This window comes from Synchiropus splendidus, chromosome 14, assembly GCF_027744825.2.
Source record: "Synchiropus splendidus isolate RoL2022-P1 chromosome 14, RoL_Sspl_1.0, whole genome shotgun sequence".
In the NCBI taxonomy this organism is placed as follows: Eukaryota; Metazoa; Chordata; class Actinopteri; order Syngnathiformes; family Callionymidae; genus Synchiropus; species Synchiropus splendidus.
In genome coordinates this window covers 10,538,543-10,546,755 of record NC_071347.1, presented here as the reverse complement: position 1 = coordinate 10,546,755, position 8,213 = coordinate 10,538,543, and the positions used below count along the sequence as shown (strand labels likewise).

General features: G+C 38.7%; 1 protein-coding gene across 1 annotated transcript; it reads left to right on the top strand.

Annotated features, from left to right (window-relative positions):
* The first annotated feature begins 42 nt into the window (after positions 1-42).
* etfbkmt (electron transfer flavoprotein subunit beta lysine methyltransferase) lies at positions 43-7,324 on the top strand. The gene is made up of 3 exons (XM_053885524.1): positions 43-3,986; positions 4,061-4,191; positions 5,580-7,324. Exons 1-3 carry the CDS (start codon positions 3,709-3,711, stop codon positions 5,921-5,923), a joined length of 753 nt encoding a protein of 250 aa, XP_053741499.1. The 5' UTR covers positions 43-3,708; the 3' UTR covers positions 5,924-7,324.
* The last annotated feature ends 889 nt before the right edge of the window (positions 7,325-8,213 follow it).

Sequence of the window (8,213 nt, the reverse complement as noted above, 5' to 3'; positions counted from 1 at the left end):
GCTTTGTCGAATGACGTAACACTAAAATATATATTGACATTTTTGTTTGTCTTTAAAAGCATGCTGTAAATTCGTGCCAGTGAGAGCTACGACAGTGTGGCAGACATATGTTTTTTTCAAAACCAGGAGTGTTTTTTTTTTTGTTTTCTTTCCCCCTCACAGGGATGTGGCACAATCAGAGGATGTCAGGAGTGAGTAGGGAGCACCTCTGTCAGCACAGATAAATGCCCAGCTGATGGCTTCTACTGCAGAATGGATAATGTGCTCCACTCTGTTCAACTGCAGCAGGGTGCCAGATGGTTATGGAGGAGGTGATGGCGCACTAAAGGATAGTGTGAAACATCAGCAGCGCCGGCTGAGGATGGGTGGGGGATGTTCTCAGTCGACGTGATACTTTCCCAGGGGGTTGCTCCTGTGCTGTGATCTGCTTGTTGACAAAAGAACTATTTTAACTTGCGCTACTTTGTCTGCTGTGATCCAAAACATGCTTCATCCAAATCAGGGAGTGAAAGGAGAAGTTTGTCTCCCAAGAGCAAGTCAACCAGGAAGCAATGCTACTAATATAGACGTTCTTGAAGGTAAAGCTTGAGCCGTTACTCTGGTACATCAAACTCAAAGCTTTCTTACGACTTGTTTTTCACTGTGACTTATTTATAAGTACATCAAGTCAAAAAAGCTACCTCATAGAACCATGATGAACAGAACAGAGTGAACAAAAACACCAACACGTATTCCTCCAGGGACAGGTTGATATAACAGACATTATTCAGCTCATTTTAAATACTAGCTTCATGTGAGTCAGAATTTCAAATATGCTTTAATTTTGAAGCAATCACTTTGTGGTCTTGTCTAGATTCACTTGTTAAATAATTCTCTCTTGGTCGCTTTTTATTTATTTATTCTTAGTTTCATTTTGTTTTATTTATTTTGTTGTATTGGTTTTGGCCTGGTTTGTTGAATATAAAAATGCATTAAAAATAAATCTCTCTTGTTTGGTGCTGGTTAAATATTAAAACACTAAATCGGTGAAGCAGCATTTTTCATCATATCAGGCCTCATCATAGTGCTGAGTCCATCAGTAATAAATAAATAAATAAAAATTACAAACTGAAGAATGTGCAAACATATTGTCTCACGTAGAGTAATTGAAAAATACAACTTTCATTTTTTTTTAAAATCTTTACTTAAAACATAAAGATTTGCGGAATGAAGGGAGCTACAATTAAAAAAAAAAAAGGTAACACAAATAGCTGGAAAATAAAATAAAAAAAACATAACCAGACAAACAATGAGCCACTAGCATGGTAAATACTGTAAGCAACCAGATGCTATGTCCTGACTCCACCACTGCACAGGGAGAAAACCCCTGAAAAAAATGATATATTATTACAATTATAAAAAGAGATGCTGCTTTTCATATGCTGCCTTGAAACTTATTGTAGATCAGATCAGATATCCTTTATTTTCCCCACACACAGCAACCGTTAAAGACAACAAAGACATTAAAGATGCACTTAACATCAAAGTCAAAGTCTGTGTTTCCTGTGTTGAATGTGAGCATATTATTTTTTAATATGGATTGTTGGGTACTTCTGATTTTGAGATTATATTGGGAATAGCTGTGGATCATTTTGAATTTGGATCATGAATGCTGACTTAACAGTCAATCATCAAAATCATCATGAAAATGATTTATTAAATATAAAACTATATTTAAGAACATGCCAAAATCAAGACTTTTTGCAGTATTTCCTCACCAAAATGTTGAGTCAAGCATTTCACAGTCAGGACAAAACAAACTGCTTCATAATGTTTCCAACTTCTGTTCAGGAGTGTGCCTCCATCTTGGAGCTGTTTCAAATACCCAGAAGGGAGAAGTAATAAACCATTGATATTTATGAAGAAAAGTTTAATCTAATTTTATCTTCCCTCTGGTTCTGCACTGCTTCATTTGTGCACCGTCTCCAAGAGTCAATCATCACTCACTCGCTGACAAAGTAATGGCGTCCAAATTTAACGCTGCACTATCTAATATTCAACCTCACTCAGTTTTCATATCTACCTGCCCTGAGGGGTGACGGAAAATATGACATTGACGCGCTGCTGTGTAGTTATCAATGGCTGTTATTTATGTTGGGTCCTCATTTACAAACTAGATTTGTATTCAGGGATTGTTTTATTTGTTTGTTTATTTGTTTTTGCTGGAAGCAGAACTGACATCTGGAGCACTTTTCTATCCTGTCGACAAAAGAAACATTATAATTGGAACATATGTCTGCTGTTGTTGAACAGAATTGTCCCATGAAGTGTTTTGTTGTCAGTGCTCACAACATGAAGGTTTCAATCTAAATCTGAGCCTTTTGTGTTCCTCAAAAGTGTGATGGGTTGACGAAGCTTCCACAGGCAAGTGTGCTCTTTTTCAGAGCCCACTAGATGGCGCTCTCTGCTCAAAAATATTTGTTTTCTCGCAACCATTTCAGCGAAACCCCCAAATTATTTTTAAACCAAGAGCGCTACCTAAAAAAAAATCAGGACACTCATGAAGCCTCTTCAACCTATCACCACTCAAAACGGCTCTGGTTTCCTCCTAAAGTCCAAAAAAAGTAAAATATTGTATTCATGATAAGTCAAAATAGATTTTACCGAATACCTTTTATTACTTATTAATATAAGTAATTGACTTTTATTAATAAGTAATATTGGGTGGAGAGGTGGAGAACTTTTCTCCTTTTGGTATTTTAGAATGTGTTACTGAACATTTTTCACATGTTTTACTGTACATTATGCGGCATAACTGGATCACAATCAGAATAGAATTTATTGCCATGGTCAGTGGGGGTCCCACTAACTGGGAAAGTGCTTCGAAATAAGGTGCGGTTAATAAATAAAATAAAATAAAATACACTTTTTCCCCATTATGTCTGGGCATTACTCGAGCAACAGTTGTGTGCACATTATAGATGGTAATGGACTCTGCATCTGCGTCCTTGTACTGAAATATCACCTTTTACCAGGATACGTCTATAATGAGCTGAGAAAAAAATTGCAACAATGTCGGAGTGAGTGTGTCAGTAAAGGAGGAGGTTATTTCACGTTCAAGCTTTTGGACGCTCGCCCACCTATAAAATCATTTGATTTTTCTCACCAAACATACTAAGATATACTTGTAATAGAAGTCAGTGGAGTGAGAATGTACGTAACGAATAATGAACTAAACGTTTTAATGTTACTGCGCTCACATTTATTCTGGCTACAGATTTCTGAAGTGCATCTGGCATTTAAAAAAAATCATATAACTATAATTATATAGATATATATTTTTGATTCCGCATTTTTTTCCTTCCATTAATTTGCTTTGTTCTTCAATATGTGTTTATCAACCATGTAAATATAAATATACCAAAACGTCTAATAGTGATAATTATCACCAAACAAATATCTAAGTTTTTTCTTGTTTGTTTGTTTGTTTGCTTGCTTGTTTTTTTTTTTTAATCCGGGCGTAAGCGGAACGACTTTACGAGTCAGTAGTTGCATCGGACGGACAGTCCGTCTTTGTTTTGGAATCGTGTGGAAACATTTTCGGCTGAAACTTCGGTGACCCTGTAAAACATGAGTGCCTGTGTATTTCTGTTAAAAATTTAATCGCTAGATCAAAATATTTTTTATCAAAATTATCACCAACTTTCAGGGTGTTTACCGTTTTATAATATGACTTTTTTCAGACTGCCGGCTTTTCGTTATATTAAGCGTTCACTTTACCCGTGGGGACACAATGAACTCAGATGCGTTTCAAACAAATCTGAAGCTCAAATTCGTAGATTCATTTTTGAAAACACGGAAGTGGTTGAGGAGCATAACTTAACCCCAGAGATCAAACTGAGACTTTTCACTCCAAGCTGCAGATTCTGGTTGGAGAGGCCGGAGCTTTGGCCCTTTGACGACCCGTATTGGGCAATATACTGGCCCGGGGGACAAGCTTTGTCCAGGTGAGTTTTAAGAGCATGGTGACTGGGATTTTAGTGATGAAATCTAACTTTTCTCTAACTGTCCCTCCTGGCAGGTATCTGCTTGATAACCCTGTGATGTGTCAAGGTAAAGCAGTTCTAGATCTGGGTAGTGGATGCGGAGCCTCTGCCATTGCTGCCAAACTGTGTGGTGCTGCTCGGGTGGTCGCCAATGATATTGATCCCAGTGAGTGTCAAGACTTGTCATTTTTCGTGCCCTAATTTTTACATTTTGCCACACGCTCACAATCTGGCTTAGAAATCGCAGGTTCCAAAATGGGAAAAAATAAATAAATTAGCAATTATTGTTTCTTTTGACTAGTCCTGGTCTCTCATTGTGTCGACTCCACTCGGTCTGGAGTGACGTTAATGAGTCCTCCCAAATGTTGTCCATTTGTCCTTTATTGGTGGTAGCTGTAAAACACCCGATCCACTCTTCTGAATGTCTTGCTTCTGTTGGTTGCCGTCTCATCTGGTCTCTGCCTGCCTCCTCGGTCCATCATTAATCCTCTTCCTCCACCCATGATCTCCAAATATTCCTTCAAATATTCCTTCATTGACGCTTATATCAGATTCTTTCTGTCAATCTTGACTCACTCTTTCACCTCGCACATTCTTCCATAAATACAGGGTGAAATTGAGGTTACCTTTCCCAATATAACTGCATCTATTGAATTCAATCTCTCATTAGGTAAATGTATTTTTTTATGTAAAAAGATATATTGATTCATTTAATTATAAGGAAAATATCATTATTCCTATAGACTGCAACCTGTGTTTGTTTTTCCTGAAAGGTTTCGGCTGGTTGATTGACTTAAGTCAACCAGCCATATTGGAAGATTAACCTGTGCTTTCAGCATGAGTCCCTATCTAAGTATTTCTGCAACAGTTCACCGATGTCCTTGGCTGTCTGTTCGTTTCTCCTATCAGGTGCCAGGACAGCTTGTACCTGCTTGATCTCAAGGTGTTTCTTGCCACATGTCAACAGGCAATATCACTGTTTGTGCAGACGTACTTCGAAAATGTTGGGAACCGAGCTACAAGTCAACACAGTACAAAGATGTAAACAGTGAAATGCACCTTCATACAGAGCGACCACTCTTCCGTTCAAATTTGTAAACAACTAAAGTTGAGTTCAGTAGCTTTATTGTTTTCTGTGTTTACACACAGACAGTGTGTGACTCAACAGCAGAGCGAGACCGGACAGAAGATTTCACTCGTCTGTTTCTTGGCTGGTACAGAGAGGTTTCCCTTATGATAATGAAAATGTGTTGTTTTGAGTGTTGTCAGACTGAATGAGTACAGTGGATTATCATAATGAAGGGGGAAGTGCAGGAGAGTGGTACGAGATAGCCATGACACAGCTTCATGGCGGCATGATTTTTTAATCTTTTAAACTTTTAAATTTTTAAATTAAAAGCTGAGCGTGAGGTGGGAGATAAGAGTCATTTTCTCAGTCATTATTCTATTGTTGGATATAGCTGGTGGAACAGTATAAATTCTTTTTTTAGAGCAATCACAAAAAGGATTTTTTAAAATGTATTTCTTATTCTTATTTTCTTTCTTGTATTGCAGTTGCAGCGGTTGCCACTCACATGAACTCTGAGCTCAACTCTGTGAAGTCTCCTCTTTGTGTGACAAACAACATGATTGGTTTTGAACCGGAAAGCTTCGACCTGATCCTTCTGGGCGACATGTTCTACGACGAGGCCCTTGCCACAAGCCTCCACGGCTGGTTGGACCGTTGCATTAAAATGCACAACAGTCAAGTTCTGATCGGAGATCCTGGAAGAGCACAATTCGAAGATCTTGGCATCCGAAAACGTCTTCACAGACTGGCTAAATATGAGCTACCAAGTTCAGTTCAAGAGGAGAACTATGGTCTCACCACTGCAAGTGTGTGGTGCTACCATTCTTGATAAACCCACCAATGTCACAAAGTCATTGTGATGTTTTCTTCAGTCTCAAAATGATCCTGAATAAATCCACTCTCACCATCTGTGAATGAAATATTGTAAACTAGCTTGGCAAGTAGGAGTGTCGGGTTTTGGCCGCGGACTTGATCCCGGCTGGAGGCCTGAACTTTGTCTTGGGAAAGTCTCAGCAGGTGGTGAACTTCTCGCCTCAGGTGCCAGATCCTGGAAACAGCGAGACTCCACACAAACATGATAAATGCTGGGCAGTTAAGGGTCTGATCGCTCTCTAGGGGTGGGGCTGCGGGAACATTGCGCTCGGTAACGGGAGCGCAGCGCATCGGTCCGGGACTCGCGATGTGTGCGAATGTTTGATAACTCACATGTTGTCACCTTTATTAGGCTGATAAACGCCTGATTTTATTGACAGACAGATTTGCTTAAATGAATAATGCTGCGCTCTGCAGTAACTGTTTTCACTGCTGTGATGTGGCTGCAGCGCAGCTGTCTGTATGAGGACGACTGTGAGAAGGAAAGACGCAGCTTGATTTTCCCCAAGTTACTGAAGATCATCAGACGATTCATTCATCATGTCCGACATCTGGATCTGTACTTCAGTGATTAAAACCTTCTAGATCCCCAGTAATCTCTCTCACTTTGTTCAAGGTGTTGTGGCTGCAGTGTGGCTCAATGAAGATGCTCCATATTACGCAGCTTGTTTTCGCTATTTCTTTGTAAAATAAACATGACATGTTTAGTTTTGGCTGTGAAACGCTACATTCTGTTACAGCCGTGACGGAGGTCCGTCATCAGTTAATAGCAATCTGACATTTATTATCCACCCACAGGTGATCTGAGGGCCATAGGGAACAACTGTGAATTTGTCACCTCAGGATCTAGATCAGAGGTGTCAAAAGGCCAGTGGGGGTGCAGGTTAGAACTATTTGACTCTTTTAAAAAGTTAAATGAGGAAGCATGTCTGCTGGCTTTGTTGGTGACTCATCCTATCCTGTCTTAAAAATCAATAAATGCAGGACGTGGTTCAGTGGGAGAAACCATAGCACTGAAAAGCATGATAACGTGATTAACCTCTTGTGTTCTTTATGTCAAAGAAGCAGAATATTCTTCACAGTAAAAATTATAATTGACATTCACATCAATTACAATAAGAAGAAACTGTAGACCGGTTCTGTGTTTGTGAACAGAGATGACGCAAAAACTGAGGATGCACCGAACATTCGTCAGCCGAATATATTTGACTGAATAGTGCAAAAAAAAAAAAGCAACATTCAGCTGCGGTGGTGAAGAGTCACCGTAGCCGAATAGTGATGTGTGACACAATACATTTGCATTATTAGCCATTTCACTGTGGCTAAGTACTTTTTTTTTATTTCATTTTTATTATTTTAAAGGAAAGGCTGCATTTTTTTATGTCAAAAACATTCAATCATCTAGTCGTTTACTTTCACTGAAAAACGTACAAAAATGTATTGTAGAATATTTAAAAAGTAGTGAAACTCTGAACAACCCCATTTGTTATTTGGTATTATGTCATTCTTTATTCAATCATTTAAATTTTCTGTTTGCTTTTGTTCAGGGATGTTTTTCACTACACAATGGCCAGGGTTTCCACTACTCTGAATTTACTTGAAATTCTTATAAAATTGAAATACTTATACAGATATTTTCAAGACATTAAAAGACTTTTAGTTTTAATAAGGGGATATAAAAACTTGAATATAGCCACCATCGTGATTTATTGTGCTATTGTCAAACTGATGCAAAATAAACAATAGTTTGTTGTTTAACTGTATGTATGGCTCCATCATTTGATTCAGTAATAAACCAAATTCATTCAAATTGAAAAATGTGGCTTCTTGTGGCAAATATTCTTATACTATTACACTGCGACTAGATTAATCTTTTTAATCAAATGCCACCCCTAATCCATCCTCTGTGAGAATATATGATGCAATGATTCCTTCTTCCAAGAGACAAGACTGAAGTCCTATGAATGGTTAACCTCAAAGTCCGTGACGGCCCCTCTGGCTTTACGACCTCACTACCCAGCTAGAGATTTGTGGGTTTGCCAGAGTGGCCATAAAGTGCCGATTGTTTGAAGAACCTAATCGGAAGACCATTCCAGGAGATAAGTTGATGAACCCTTGGCTGACCTGACCTCGCTGGCCTGACCCAGTCCTTACTCTCTCACATGCCTCAGGAGGGACAAGAGACATATTTGTATGTGGATGTGTATTTCACTGAAAAAGAAAGGTTGACACCAAGAGTGTCATGC

What these genes read in the sequence shown, in the direction of transcription:
- etfbkmt (XM_053885524.1), top strand. Translation starts at nt 3,709, where the DNA reads ATGACTTTTTTCAGACTGCCGGCTTTTCGTTATATTAAGCGTTCACTT. An exon ending in GGGGGACAAGCTTTGTCCAG is followed by an intron (nt 3,987 to 4,060) that starts GTGAGTTTTAAG and finishes CCCTCCTGGCAG; the next exon opens with GTATCTGCTTGATAACCCTG. An exon ending in CGCCAATGATATTGATCCCA is followed by an intron (nt 4,192 to 5,579) that starts GTGAGTGTCAAG and finishes CTTGTATTGCAG; the next exon opens with TTGCAGCGGTTGCCACTCAC.